Source organism: Caloenas nicobarica, chromosome 12 (genome assembly GCF_036013445.1).
Source record: "Caloenas nicobarica isolate bCalNic1 chromosome 12, bCalNic1.hap1, whole genome shotgun sequence".
In the NCBI taxonomy this organism is placed as follows: Eukaryota; Metazoa; Chordata; class Aves; order Columbiformes; family Columbidae; genus Caloenas; species Caloenas nicobarica.
Genome location: NC_088256.1, coordinates 17566309 through 17581974, shown reverse-complemented (window position 1 = coordinate 17581974; position 15666 = coordinate 17566309). Strand labels below are relative to the sequence as shown.

The 15666-nt window shown below is 39.6% G+C and overlaps 1 protein-coding gene across 3 annotated transcripts in view; it reads left to right on the top strand.

Moving 5' to 3' along the window:
* Positions 1-15666, top strand: part of AFF2 (ALF transcription elongation factor 2) — a 333893-nt gene that overhangs the window by 81253 nt on the left and 236974 nt on the right. For all 3 annotated transcript variants that reach the window (XM_065643139.1, XM_065643137.1, XM_065643140.1), the window contains exons 2-3: positions 5568-5688; positions 12383-13273. In XM_065643139.1, coding sequence (XP_065499211.1) covers positions 5568-5688; positions 12383-13273 — 1012 coding nt within the window. The remainder of the gene's footprint in view (positions 1-5567; positions 5689-12382; positions 13274-15666) is intronic.

The window sequence follows — 15666 nt, the reverse complement described above, 5'->3', positions numbered from 1 at the left end:
CTTTATTTACTTAATATATATTTTAAGCTCTGCAATGGAATTTAAGACCTGAGGGTGGTACTCTGCTTTTGCATGAAATCAATGCAGTTATGGTGAGATACATCTGGAGTTATGTAGAGGTGAATTTCCATTGCAATGTATTTGCTAGAAATAATCTTTTACCTAGTTTGATTATCAGGTGAAATGTCTTGTGTTGCATTTTTACTTGCATTTAAAAAGAATTGCCCTGGTGTGGAAAAGCAAGCATGTATTTCAAACGTGGGAATATTCTCAAGGACCTGAGTTGGATTTCTCCTGTAAGTCAAATACGTTCATGAGTGTGTTTTGATTTGGGATGTTTAGTAGCTTGCGCAGGCACATGAATTAGTTTCAGAGGAAGCCCAGTTTTCTGAGTTTGCCTCACCACCTTCCTGAAGGGCTTATGGTAGAGCAAGGATTGTGTCACAAAGTCAGCACTAGGAAGAAATAACCTTGTGAAGGGACGTTCAGTTCTCAAATTTATATAATTTTGTATCCACTGTGTCTCAGCTTAGAAGTTTCTGTTTATTTTGTGTTTCCACAAATGACAAACGTTTTAGCTTGAACTCTTTCATCGTTTAGGCATATCCGATATTTTTAAGGGGGTTGGAACTAGTACGGGGGATATTTGATCGTAGTGTGAGTTTTTGTAAATTTGAACATGTTATGGAGAACAACAACTACTCCTTCCCTAACTTGTGGGTAAATGCTGGGTTTTTTCAATGTTGTTCTTTTATCCTCATGAATGTAGTCTGTCAGTACAATAAAGCCTCTCTGCTCCAGCTTTTTTTATTGGTTCTTTCCCTATTGGACTCTTGTTGTTTTGACTGAATCAACAGAGCAGTGCTGATGATTCTTCCGCAACATCAGATGTTTGGTCGTCGTCGTCTTTCTTCTTCATGTTGCAGTGACTACTCCTTCAAACTTGTCTGGTCTGACTTCTTTCTCCTGTCTTTCATACTCTTGTCTGCCTTTTTTAGCCTTTCGTGCTTTGGGAGACTATTTCGATGGCTTTAGTTAGTGCATCTTTGAAAACTAACCCCACGTGTTAGGTCTCGGCCTTTAGCTGTTGGTCTTATTTCTTCAGCTTTCCTTTAACTCCTCCCTTTAACCTCTTGCTCTGTTGCAGTCTGTCCTAAAAGGTTTTTTTCTTTTCCCTCCAGATCTTTTGCACCACGTCCTCTCACTTTGAGCACAGATGATTACACTGTCCTTTCCAATGCCCCGAATTTTATTCATTCTTCTAGTTCCCACTTTTGTAGACAGTGCATATCTGGCTTCCATCTCTTATCATCAGATCTGCATTTTTAGCATCCAATCCAAAGCCTACATGCATGCCTGTTATCTTTTTGCCTTGATATAATCTCCTCTGGCCTCAGCCACCTTCTCCCCCTTTCTATTCTGTGTCTGATCCCGGTTGTCCCCGCAGCGGATGTGGAGGGTGCAGCGTCGTGGGCCTTGCTGACCCTCTGCGGATTCGTACAGGCTCAGCACCTGGCCAGGCACATAGCTGAGAAGAATGACAAATGGATATATGCTGGTCTGATTTTGAAAGGCTTAAGTATCAAATGCTGTTACTCAAAATGCATTTGCAGCCTGCCTCAATCTTAAACATGCCAAAACAATAACATAGTCATGGTTACTATTCTTTCTGCCATATCCTACACTCTGGTAGTTTTGTCGATCAGTGGTCTCGTGTGCTCTTGTAGCGTTTTTACTGCTTACCGTTCCTCATCTTCTTATGTACAGACTTCCCTGTTCAAATTCAATCATTAATCTAATAAGTGGTAACAAAAAAAATAAAGCTCGTCTATTTAAACTACATTGTCACGTAATAGCGATGTCTAGGGAACTGGCCCTCTTGGATGCAGTGAGTATCATGGCCTGCAGCTGTTTTCTTCTCAGTCTCTTCTTAAAAAATATTTGCAAAAGTCTGTATTTATGATTTCCTACTCTCCTGGCTTTAGAGGAGTCATGAAATATCTCTCGTACTAATGAGACAGACTGAACTCTGGTGTTCCTCTTGGTATCTGACTATAGTTTTCACTGACACCTTCACCACTAATCACATATCTGTATTTCACAGAACATTAGTTAAGCTAAATATTAAACATAAGTCCCAGAGATTGCATCGTGGTTGCATTAAGATTTTCTGGAGAGCATCCCATTAGATTCTCACTGCGCTGCAGCCTTAAGATCTAATCAACATCCCTCTTTGGATTACAAGGAACCCAAAGGAGGTGTTATCCTAATCTGTGTATGATCTTATAATATTTGACTTTCTGTAGCCACAATCAGTGCCCTGTCAAGCATTCCCATAGCAAAAGTACAGAGAAATAAGCCAAGTAATTGACCTGAGAAGATGAGCAACCACTTCCTTTTGAATAGATACTTTGTACACTTAAGGCTGTCACGTGACTGTGGGAGTGGAAAGTTCAAAATAAACCTCTTTTTTTTTTTTTTCTTCTTTTGTAAGAGAGTATATAAGAGAGCTATTTGGATTGATGGAGAGGCAGCAATTCACTCAGGGCTTTGCTTGTGTTGTGAAATGGATGCTCACAGTTTGGTAGTCTGGAAACATTGCTGGGGTCCAGGCTGTGAGATGCGCTTTTGTGCTCACCTCTTGGGAGCATGAAATGGATATTTTTCATAAACACATGCACTGAAAAAGAAATACTTCAGTATTTTGCATTAGAAAACACTATTTTTTTTCAACCTTTTGCTGTTAACATTGTAAATACTGTCTTAGCTTAAGTTAATGTCTTTTAAAGTGATTATGCCATTTTGAATTACTGCTGTTTTCATGCTGTTTGGAGGAGTGGTTTTGTCAAGTGTCACAAAACATACCTAAATAGTGTTTGAGTCTTTGCTTTTTCTCATGTTATTGCATAAGGCCTGACTTGGTTTCCTAAATGCTTTCCGTGCTTGAAACCAGAGCGAGCTTTTAGATAACAAAGCGCTGGAACCTGGCATGAAGGGCGAGATCTGTGCTGTTATCTGTGATTCTGTTGTCTGTGTGTTCAGTGGCCGGATTCAGTTGGATTGGAATGGGCCTAGGATTTCACCCTGAAATTCCAGGCCAAAGTTGCCATGGGGAAACTGTAAAACGCAGCTCGGACTTCCATGAATAATTCTTTCTGAAGTGGCGGTGGCTGGGATAGGACTTCTCCCACAAGCAAAGATGTCTTATGCAGGATATAAAACCCTGCTTACGCTAGATCCACTCTGCTGGTGTCGAGACTGGGCTTTTAACTTTCTAGTGGTCTGATCTGTGACCCAATATATGGGTCAAACTGCCAAAGAAACATCTGGAAAGATCTCCCATGAGAGGGGTGAATACAGTGTGTTCCTACTGTTCCTGGGCTAAACCAGCCCCCTATTCCAGATGAGTTGTGGGGAGAAATGGAATCAGCCTTGTTCTCATCTTCAGGTACCAATTTGGGAAGCAGTTTGTACTCACTTATTGCCATACCTATGGATTTTAATCTTGATTTGGGATGCAAAAGGGAGACTTGTGCTTCCCTTCACCTTTCCTTCACCTTTTAGTGGACGGGTCGCTCACGGTTTGCAGTATTGTGTCAGCAATTTCCCTTTTGTCTCCCTCAGGAAACCAGCAAATAGTACTATAGGTTCTCCAAAAATACCAAGAATGATTATAACAATGTTCTGGAACTTAATGTTGGTGTCAGTGATGTCACTACATCAGGAGGTGTTATAAATAAATCAATAAAATGTGGCATCTTTTCAGCCTTCTAACTTATAGAAGGAAAATGTGGATGGAGGTCATTCAGCTCAGCCTATGTAGGTGGCTTTGCATTCTGTTTACAAGGCATAGTTGAGCCTTATTCAATCCAAGCCTGAGTGATCTTGAATTGCTTAAACCAGTTATTAATGCATGTTTTTTATTTAAGAATCTCGTTGTGGCATTGGTCTGTATTTTTTTTCTTTCTCTGTACAAAAACAAGTACATGAGTGTAAGGATACATGGAGTCATCAGGCAACAGACATATGCTTTGCTCTGCTCTCTGCAGGGCTTACAGGTTCAAACGCAACCTGCCTGAATCATAAGAACTTTAATTGAGTAGATAAAGAGGTCCTCATAATTATAAACTGCAGTAGGTATAACAAGAGGCTAAATACATAGCTGTGGTTTTAATTAGCTGGTGCTTCAAATTAGTAATTGTGGTTTCACTCAGAAATCAGTGACTTTATACACTGTTAAAGCCTCATCACTGTGCAGTTCATTCCTCATTATATCTCTCGGTGTGAAGCTTTCAATACAACATCATGCTGAGCTAAAAAGGCAAAAGTTGTAGATATTTGGTTATCTTCCAAGTGCAGTTGAGCTTTATGGAGATTTAATTCGTTTGTGCCAGAGACAGGTGAACTAACTGTTCTTTGTTATATATGTAGTATGTATGTTTGTATGTATGCACTTGTACATAGATGTTGTGCTAGCATGTCCAGAATTGATCAGGGAAATGCTGCCTACAACAGATAAACATCAGCGCGTATGCTGAATCTGCTATTCAAATTGTCGTCTGGAATTTGGTAGCTAATTAACTGACACAGAGCAGAGCCAAAAGCCTCATAACAAATCAAATATGGGTTGAAAGCACAGAAGTGTCCCTTAATGCTTGTCACATGAGAGGTTGTCAGTGCGAGTTGAAGCATGCATCTCTTCCTTGCCTCTTCCCTTTCCTATTTTTCCCCCCTTCCTTCAGGGTTTTAATTATATCTTTTTCCCTCAGAGGAGCAGGAGGTATTTTGTGAAGCCAAGAGACCAAAGTACTTGTGTGCTGTTCACAGGGAGAAGTGAATGTGGTCTCTCAGCTTGTCATCTAGGTCTGGCAGGTGCACAAAGTAAGCTGACATGTAGATAAGTGCCACTCACCATGGCTACACTGAGGCTCTAGATCCTTTTCTGTTTGTTTGTGTGTAGAATTATCTGATACTGGAATCGACTATCCTAAAGTCTCTTCTGAGACCCTGCTGCAAACATGCTTGTTTAAAACCCCCTTGACACCCACAATGAAGCCGTACATAAATTTTGACAAGTACCTGGGACAGAATTAGGTGCTCTAAATCACACGAGGCTGAACTGGAGCATTGGGATGGATGCAGACAAGTGTTGCACAGTTAAATAGATATGAAGATGCTGCCGTGCTTCCTCGACTTTGCACTTGCTTTCTCTGTGCAGACACTTTCTTTGTGGGCACAAATGTGTGTGTGTGCACGTATTTTACAGGCTGTTCATGCAAATGCATCAATGTGTATTTTATTCTTCTGCATAATGCTCTGTTAATTTGAAAAGAACATTTTCGTCAGTTTTTATTTTAGAAGTATACTGATTGTCCTACTGCTCAGTTTCACATGATGCCAAATTTACCCTTGGGAAAATTATTCATTGGCTGCTTCTTTCTTTCAGAATCATCTTCAGGAGTTGCATCATTTCTGATGTTTTGCTGCTCTTACTGGTAGTAATGAACATGTAACTAAATTATGAGGAAAATAATGTCTTGTCTTTTTTTTGTCTTTCTCTTCTTCAGTCACTATGAACAAGACCGGAGTGCACTTAAGCGGAAAGAATGGGAGAGAAGAAACCAGGAAGTCCAGCAAGATGAAGATCTCTTTGCTTCAGGTTTTAACCTCTTTGGGGAACCCTACAAGGTAAATTGCATTGTTATGCTTTACATTTTCTAAATGTCTTTTATTTTAATGCATTTTACAGATACAAATAAAGCTTCTCACCACTTGTAAGAAATGAAAGTATTGCATCTGCCATGGTACTTATACTCTTGAATACGCTGATTACCCAAATCAGCATATGGCAGAAGAGCAAAAATCAATGCTTTGCCCAACATTACATGCTAGCATTGACAGAGTCAGGAATTTTGGTTACAGTCCAGTTCAAGATTTCTTCCTTTAAACACACAGCAAAGTCCTGCAGTAGAAGTATGTGCAATGGATGTCTTTACAAGTGAGTTTGTACCTACAAACCTAGAACTCGGTTCTTTTCTTTTTAAGAAGGAAATATACCTGAGTTGTTAAAACCAATGTCTTCTCTGTAGATAATGAGTCCATAAGCTTTCTTGTGCAATCATAACCTTCCAAAAAAGGCTTTTGGGAGACTCTCTGATACTTTGGGGAGCATAACAAGGATATGAAAGGGACTTATGACAAGTCTTATTCTCTCTAAGGAGCTTTGCTGCCTGAGATTTTCATCACCAAGGGATGTCCCCTTTTATGATTTCTGCTGCTTTGATTTCCAGTAAGTCATTCCCTGAAGAATTCATCAGAATGTAAATTTCCATATCTCTTTCTCCTCCCAATCAGTGACATCCATTGAAAGGTCACCACTTCATCTTTCCATTTTACATTGTTAGCAGCTGTAGGGAGGATGAGGGCTCTTTGAAAATCACCCAAAAAGGAGGAGGAAAGACTGGCATTATCAAATAGTGTCTAATAATTATGGACTGGAAGAGCGTAATGGATACACTTGACTCCTAGCTGTATTTTGGTTCAGGCTGACGAGGGAGCATCAGGCCTCACATCCTTGGAGTGAACTTGAGAGCTGGAAAGCCGTGGCTCAAGTGCAAGGAAGTGAAGGTGTCTTGAAAAATATTTCGAAAGGTGGTTTTAAAACTCAAAAGTGCAAGATAATTGAAGTACAGAAGAAGATATCAGAGCTAAAATGAAGACATCTATCTTGTCTGTACTGTTGACTAGCAACCCAACTACTTCACCCTATAAAGATCACCATCAGGATGGGCTGAATTTGAGCTCTTCCGGAACTGCAGCAGGACTGTATGCCAGGTAACTCTCCCTTTTGAGCAGGAACACCTCTCAAGGGTAGACATTCCTTACCTGAGGCCGAGACCCTTCCTTACCTGAGGCCGAGACCCTTCCTTACCTGAGGCCGAGACCCTTCCTTACCTGAGGCCGAGACCCTTCCTTACCTGAGGCCGAGACCCTTCCTTACCTGAGGCCGAGACCCTTCCTTACCTGAGGCCGAGACCCTTCCTTACCTGAGGCCGAGACCCTTCCTTACCTGAGGCCGAGACCCTTCCTTACCTGAGGCCGAGACCCTTCCTTACCTGAGGCCGAGACCCTTCCTTACCTGAGGCCGATCTTCAGTAAGTGACTGATAACATGCTGAATTAGTGGCGCAAAACATTACTATTTCAGGTAGCTACTCAGTATTCCATTAGAACTAAACTGTTGACCATGTGTGAGACTAAGACTGGAACCAGCCACACCTAGGCTCCAAAAGAAGTTTAGAAAGCAAGAGGGTCTGTTCTGAGCCTCATGACTCAATGGGAAGGTTCTCCTTGTTCTTTGTGTCCCTAGTCTCTGCATGAATCATTCTAACTTGATTCAAAGTCAATTTTCCTTTGTATGTTTCTTCTATGCAGTAATTAATAAGGTGAACCTTGCCATCAAACTTATTGAACCTTGTCAAACCACTGTTAAACTGGGTTAAATTCCATCAAATTTACTGAACTCCGTCAAATTATTATTTTACCTCAATAAAACATACTGCTACTTTTCTCTTTTGAGTGAGGTACGTTCCACTCATCTGTGACAGAGACAGCTTCAGCCAAATAAGTACTATGTACTAGAACAGTTTGTTAGTGGAGTCGTTTTGTTTTTATGAAAATCTTATCAATGCACTTATTTCTGCATTGGACCACACTTTAGCACTTTTTGGGGAATAATAACTAACTATGAACTGATTTTATTGAGACTTCCTGCAGGTCACGCAAATGTTTTTGTTCAAGCGAGTGGTCATTTGGATTTCGGTAGGTAGACTAATATGCACATCACTGCAAGGCCTGGTTCACACAGAAAGCTGCACCCATCTTTTCTTTTCTGGTTGCTCTCAGTGGGAGCAGAATGAGCTAAAGCACTGCCCAGCAAAGACAACTGTTGTGGCCTGTGATGAGCACAAGGTCAACATTCTCAGCTGGGCTAGCTCTGCTAATGAGATCAGCTCAAGGGGTGGCTGGTATGTTTCTGAAAGATCTGGGAGTGTGAGGTAAGATGGAAACTACAGTGACAAAGGGAAGGCTGGGAAAATCAGGTCTCAAGAAATAGAAAAAGTCTCTTTTCCTTTCTTTTATTCCCAGACCTTGTGTCCTTACTTGTTTATCATTCCTTTCTCATTTGCTTCAACAGTAACCCAGAGAAGGGACTGTTGGGGGAGGGAATACTACCACTGCTGTTCTGATGTTTTAAAGACTGAACACCTGGCAGTTGTTTTAAGATGGCTTTAAAATTGGGGTTATTAAAACTTGCTCAAAGAAAGGAGCCCAGATTTTCTCTTGGAGCGTACTGCCATTGAGTATCACAAGATGAGTGGAGTATCTGCCTCCCCCTATCATGTCTCTGCTCTCGCTCTTAGAACATCTTTCTTTTGATCTCTGTCAAATAAAATGTAGGTTATCGTTATGGTTTTGGACAAGTGCATGTTTCTACATCAGTTCTTTGTAGCATATGTATGGGTACACATACATGAAAAGAGATGTTTATTTCTGCGAGTGTATAAAATATATGCTTATTAAAAGAGAAGTGTTCCTTTGAAGCTCCACCTTTGACAGGTTGATGACATCCAGCATTATTTTGGGAAGGTTGGGCAGCGAGGGCCGTGTTGCCCTTTAATGCAAGTGAGTCGAAGGTCTTGCCTTCGAACTCCGGTGCAACCTGCTATTGCTTGACTTAGCAGAAGTGATCAGGGAAGAGCTTGCGGTATCATGACAACAAACGTTTGAAAAAGCAAAGTCAGAGTTTTCCTGAGAGAAGCTGCAATTTTACTACTGAATTGTTGATACCTTTTGATGTTTTGAATTAGTAAAGAGTTTCAGAGATGAGTATTTCAGAGAAAACAGTAGGAGTATTTTTGTTACTTTTCAAAGGGATTGCCTCAGAAGAGTTCAACTTGAGAAGGAGAACCCAATAGGCAGCATTTGCATGGGGAAGCCTTTGGTGAATGTTAAATCATTTATTCCCTCCACACTATTCAAGCTTAGCATAAAAAAAAGAGCTCAGCTTCTAATCCATGGAGGTTAGTCTAACCATGAGGCATGAGAAAGTGAATCAATTATGAAACCTCAAGTTTCATACAAATTTTCACAAAACTCTTGTAAATTGGGCCTAAGAGTTTGAGTGCATTAGTTCTTTTCTTTGTAAAATTATAATGCAATAGCTAGGTAGCAAATTAGTCTTCCAATAAGATTCTATTACAGATCTTTTTTGAAAGCAATAGAAGCAAATGTAGGAAGGTGTACATTTCCTAGAATGAGGGGGAAGGCTGCTCACCATGAGTCACAAACCAGATGTGTAATTTATGCCTTGGAATACTCAGAAAATGCTGCATTTCCTTGATAGCAGCAAAATTACTATTCAGCATGCTGTTCAGAAAACAAGATGTACAGAGGTTTCCTTTAAGAAATCAGCCAATTATCTGGAATATGATGGTAGAAATTGTCCCTAATCTAGAATTAAGAAAGAGCAACCAGAAATTGACTGGATTTTTTGTTCGTCTTGGTGGTATCCAGGCTTGTCAAGAATATTCTGCTTCTCATGAGAACCCCGAATTTGTTGAGGAAATAAAAACATTGTTATGCTTGATGTCTTAAATGCAGGTAGTACACTACACTACACACCTGAGCTTATTCAAGTTGTGATGCATAAATCTGGTCTTAGTTGCGTGTGCTCTAGTGTTATTTAAACATAAGCCAAATTGCCACTCACATTCACAATGTGTGTTTTGCATTGCATTCTGGTCCAAGAGCAATAATCCTTCCATTGACTTCAATAACTATTGGATATGAGCTTTAGCGCACTTAAAATATGCTAAGGATGTTTAAATTAATTTAATCTCCATGCTTGTCAGGAAATGTATTTTTTCATTAATGCTTCCAGTAAATGACTACAAATAATAATACCTAACATGCAGTGTCTTTGATCCCCAGGATGTGAACATTTTGCGTAAAAGTGTTAATATCAAGCAAAATTGTATTATCGTTATGTGCCATGTAAAAGAAAATCAGTTGAATTGGATACCTCTAACATAGAAATGATTGAAAAGTGCTACATTCAAATTAAAATATTGATTCCCTTTGTGAGGATCTAGACAAGAGCCGTTTAATGTGCCGTGACGTTGAAGGGTTACAGTGATGATATGTTGTCAGTACTTTTTCCTTAGTGTGTTTTTTGTGGTTTGTTTTGTTTGTTCGGTTGGTTTTTTGGGGTTTTTTTTTGTTTTAAAAAGCACCTTTTGCTTTCTGGGAAGTAAGCCAAATGCACCCTGGCAGTGTAGCTGAAGCAGAAGTGAAGGTTGGTGGTCAGGCTTTTTTTGATACTTGGTTGTTTCCCCATGCTCTATCCCATAAGGAGTTAAAGTGTTTGGGGAAGGAGGAAACTGAACAAGTATGTAAGTGTTTAGAGTTCGCATCATAATTCCTGCCGGGCCCTTGAGCACAATGGAATCTCCTTGTTTTAAATTTGGGGGTTGAACAGAGAGAGACTGGTTTTGGCTGCTGCCCAAACAGCTCATTGTGCAACTCAGTTGAAGGAGAGTGCTCATATACAAAGAGCCTATTCTTGGCTTAGCTAGAATATAATTTTTGCCATTAAAATGACCAACCTAGGGACTTAGTGAATAAAAGTGATTCGTGGTTCTCCACAACTGGGGTTATTAACTGTGTCAGTTAGGAGCACTGGCAAAATGTATATAGATGAGAACAACATTGAACAGTTAATTTTTAAATCACTGCCTCAGTGCAGTGGTAATATACGTTACAATCCCTGAGAATGAGCAAAAGGAAATTCGCATTTATTATCTTCTTTTTCAATGTTTTTTATGGCATGTGCAGTACTAAGGAGGAAAAAAAAATAATTCTGCAATATTCTTCTTATCTCCTGACTAGTTCAGCAATGGGTAGTAGAAGCAGATATTTCAGAAGCAATCCATGCATAGAATTTTTTTTTTTGTCACTTAAACTTCTGCTTAATACTTGAGGAAAATAGGATCACGGGCATAGCAGGATTCCTCATTGAGCAATGAAGTGCGACACTCTCTAACCAAGTACAAGCTCATAGTGCTGCCTTTCCCCATCTTTGTAGCCTGGTGTTAAGGTGTCTTTGGTCACTGGTACTACTTGCTGTATTGAGTGAAAAAAAAATCTCCAAACATAAGTAAAAGTATAGTTGGCTGTATCCTGAAGTGTCTTATACCCTGCAACTTCCCGACTGTAGAAGTTAACCATCTTCTGCTTGAACAGGATGTATGGTGTTGTAGTTTTGGTGTTTTTTCCCCCAGCCCACTTTGATTCTTGTAAAGTAATAAGCATGGGTAATAATGTTTTAGTTCTCTGCATAAAGGTCAGTACATAAAGGTCAGTAAAGGCTGGTACTTTGGGTCTTTGTGGGGTTAGAACAGGAAGAGAAAAGAAATTAGCCAAGTATTAATTAGAAATTCTAGCTTATTTGTCCAGCTTTTTACAAGTGAAAGGGAAAAGGAAAAAGAACAAAAAAACCCAGTTCATGCTTCAAAAGAAAAAGTATAATAGCAGTGAAACACCAGTGAGTCAGTATTTATTTAATAATTACTGGAATTCAAAGAAAAGCACAATTCACAAATACATTCAGCCTGCAGACAACAGAAGAATCCCAATACTTAAGAATGTGGCAATCGTTTCTATTTATGTTCTATAAGAAAATATATTTGAATGATCTTTTATTTGACACTACTGTAGCATTTGAGTGGGTAGAAGCTTTTTCTTTTCTGGATTCAGATGGTAGATACCTCAGGTCAAACTGAATCCTCTATAGAAAAGTAATTGGAGTTACACTGGAGTGAAGAATTTGGCGCTCTGCTTATTACAGGCTGCCCAGCTTCTATTTATGGCAGGACTATGGGTCAAGGGGCTGATAGAGCAATAACATACTTAAATAAACGGTGCGATTGCAATTCAAATGCTCAGTAGCCAGTAATTGCACGTTCGTGTTTTGCACGATAGGAAATGTACAAGCCCAACATCTCCGACATAAAACCAGCTTATTTTGCTCTTAACATCCATAACTGATGCAATTTAAACACTTCTGTGAGAGCATATTTAAGAAAATGGGAAGCAGTAGACAAGTGTTACTCATGCAAGCCTGTTTCAAGAGATTATTTGAACACAGTTATTGATAGGTTTTTCTTGCATAACATATGCAAAATGTAATTGAAATTAAATTAAATGTCAGCGTGACACCATTAAACAGCTAACATTTGCCATGTTCTAAGACAACTGTTCTGAGCAGTAACTTCATAATCATGAATTTACTCACTCTTTTCCTTTATTTTTTGATATTTTAGACAAATAAAGGCGATGCCCTTGCAAACCGTGTCCAGAACACCTTGGGAAATTATGATGAGATGAAAGACCTGTTAACCAACCATTCCAACCAGAGCCACCTTGTAGGAATCCCAAAGAATTCCATCCCGCAGACACCCATTGACAAAAATGAACAGAGCTTTTTCCCAGAACCGAGAAACAGGATGATCCCATCTCATCAGATCAGCGGCCACTCGTCGACATCAATGCCTCCACCTTCTTCATTGTCATCTAATTCTACTTTGCTACACAGTCACCAGAGCAGCAGGAAGTCGAGGACAGACTGGTCGCGCGGTGGTCACAACTCTAGTGGGGCCCAGCCAAGCCAATCCAGTAGCCAGCAGAGCCGGACAAAGCACAGCTCTTCTCACGACCAGCCACAGGGCAGGTATGAAGACCTTTATAATTGTCAGAGTGAGCAGCATAAAAGTGGAGGAACCGAGGAAGCCAATTCAATGGCAGCATCTTCGCATTCGAGGAGGCACGCTCATTCCAAGTCAGCAGCTGGAGAACATACGTACAAAGAAAACAGTCATTCGAAGTCACCCACAGAGCTTGAGTTTGCAGGTCACGGTTCTGGATCTCCACTTCCTTCCACTTCTTTGTTATCTGCAAACAACAGTCTTTCGACCCAGAATTTCCCCCCAGGACTTCACTGTAAGAACAGCATGGTCCAGCAAAAGCCTACAGCATATGTCAGGCCTATGGATGGCCAGGACCAGGTACCCAACGACTCACCTGAACTGAAACCTCCCATAGAGATTGAGAGTGGATATGGAAATCAGTCCTTTGGAACACTGCTGGAAGGAAAAGTGAACACACCTAGTACGAAGAACAAAGTACCAAAGCTCAACATTCCTCCTGTTAGTGACGTAAGTAGTTTAAAATGTCTTCTCTCTAGTACCGCTTGAGTATTTCGTGCCCTAAATATTTTTCTCTGGAAATATGCAGTTCTGTTTCCTGGAATTGCAGTCTAAAACATTCATTTTTTTCTAGAGCGTGCATGACTACTTTTGGCTAAGTTTGTTGTGATTGTCCCAGTAGCAATATTTAATGAAGTTTTAAAAGCACAGTTTGGAATAGTAAAATTGCTTGTTTCTGATTAATATTAAAAGGCTAGATCTCTGTTGGGTGTAACATATTTATACCAGCTAGAAGTCTGGACAGAGGACTCTAGTATCTCCCTTCATCCGCAGTTTTCACTCTTGCATTTTCAGTTAGGAGCTAGTTTGATTGAAAGATTGCTGGTTTAAATGCTAAGGACAAAACACAGTGTTTAAATTTCAGTGATACTAAATAGTTCCACCAATGGGGAGTTTATTTGCAGAGTTTGCTGAAGTCCTATTGCTTTTAATGGAATTTATGTGACTTAAATTCTAGGTAATGTGTATGAAAATGTGTCCCATTAAAGCTTTTATGCATTTCGAAGTGCTCTTAATATCGGGATTCGGTCCCAATCTCTGCTACCAACAGTTTAAGCTGTTGAATTTTGTACTGCTGGTCAGTACAGTAGTCCTGTGAGGAACACTTTGGTTCATATTTGTGTCCATTCCGAGCACAGATGTACAATAAGGATACCAACTGAAGTATTTATATTCTGTATATTTTTTTTCTCTTATTCTGAGTTTCCCTAAAGCAGTAAGCTTTGCAAGGTAGGTTTATAGCATATGTACGAGCAGAATTGCAATGTGGGTTTTTCATAGTTTTCTGTTTTCCCAAAAAAATATTTCCCTGCTTGGTAATATTTTTATACTAGGAATGAGGAGCGATGCATTCTTAAACCACTTTATTGCAAAAGGTCAGCTTTTTCTATTGGAATAATTGTTTCAAGCCAATAATTTGTTTGACTATTTAAAAACTTGATGTTATTTATTAACATTCCAGGCAGCAACAAAGACTGATGTGTTTTGCAGTAGAGCTTGGAATAATTTTCTGGGAACGGCATCTGAAAACAGTAAAAGGCCTATTTATATCAAGTGGAAGCTGAGGGTTGCTTGCAGATGGTGTTTTATTAGAAAATGTATTTGTTAATAAATGTAGCTTTGTACAAGATTACTTTACAGATGTTTCTGTTTATTTTTACCTTAGGTTAAAAATCTGCCGATGTAGATGGCTTCATAGTCTGTTGCAATTTGTCACTAGTGTTGTTTGGCGAGTAAATAATTGCATGCAAAGGAAATAATGATGTTGCAAAAGCAAATACATTTTTTTCCCTTTTGCCATCTATTAGCACTATGAGTCAACAGAGGTGCTTTAAAGTGCAGCATTAATATGAAGTATTTTTGGAAATAGAATGTACCTTTTGCAACTTGTATCAACTCTTCAGTATGCGTTTTTTCTTTCTTTAATTTTTGAGTGAAATCCTGGCACTGTTAAAATCAATTGAGTTGTTAGCAATGTTTTTTGGGTGCAGAATTTTACCCGCAGTCTTTTTTGCATAGCTCAAAGAACCTCTGATGTGAAACGTTGTTTTTGGAAAGACTCCCAGTCACTCAGATGAAAAATCACATTGTGAAAAATTACACAGATGAAAAATTACATTTGTTGCTATAGCTGCTTTAGTTTATATCCTGTGCAGTAAAAAGTATAGGTGTATAATTAATTTAATTTATGATCTGTTAAATGGTAAACTCTAGGCACTCTAGAAATGAATGCAGATAATAATCTCAAAACAGTCTGTGTTATAAGAGCGAACAATAATTTGAAGGGGGAAAGAAAACCCAAAGCTGTGTTAAGGTGACCAATAACTTGCCTTTCCTATACAGAACATATGACAATAGCCGGACTGATGGATCTCTCACAGGCAAATCTCCTCCTGAGTTTGGAGGGTTGGATTTTTTTTCACTTGTGTCAGGACTGTGAACTTTAGCCCTCTGTGTTTTTCCACAGATGTGTATCCTGAATTTGATTTACCCTGCGTTCAGTAATAAAACTCCTTCCAATCCAATGTTATAGATAACTGGTTTAGTTTAAGCTTAATCAGAACTGACAGTGCACACCTGTGAAACCCATAACCTTTGCAGAATGACTGCAGCGAGTGGCTCTGTTGTAATCTTTATACAATTGATGTGGAGGCTTATGATCGTTCGGTGGTGCTTATCAATTTATGAACCTTCCCCAGCCACCTCGAGCCATAGCAATCCGCTGGAAACAATTTTGCTCCTGCTCCATGGGTTTCCATCCTGACACTCTTCCAGGTGGTGATGATCCTCTTCAAACTAGCAGTAGGGAATTACTTTTTGGGGTGTTTCTCTGTTATTTGTTC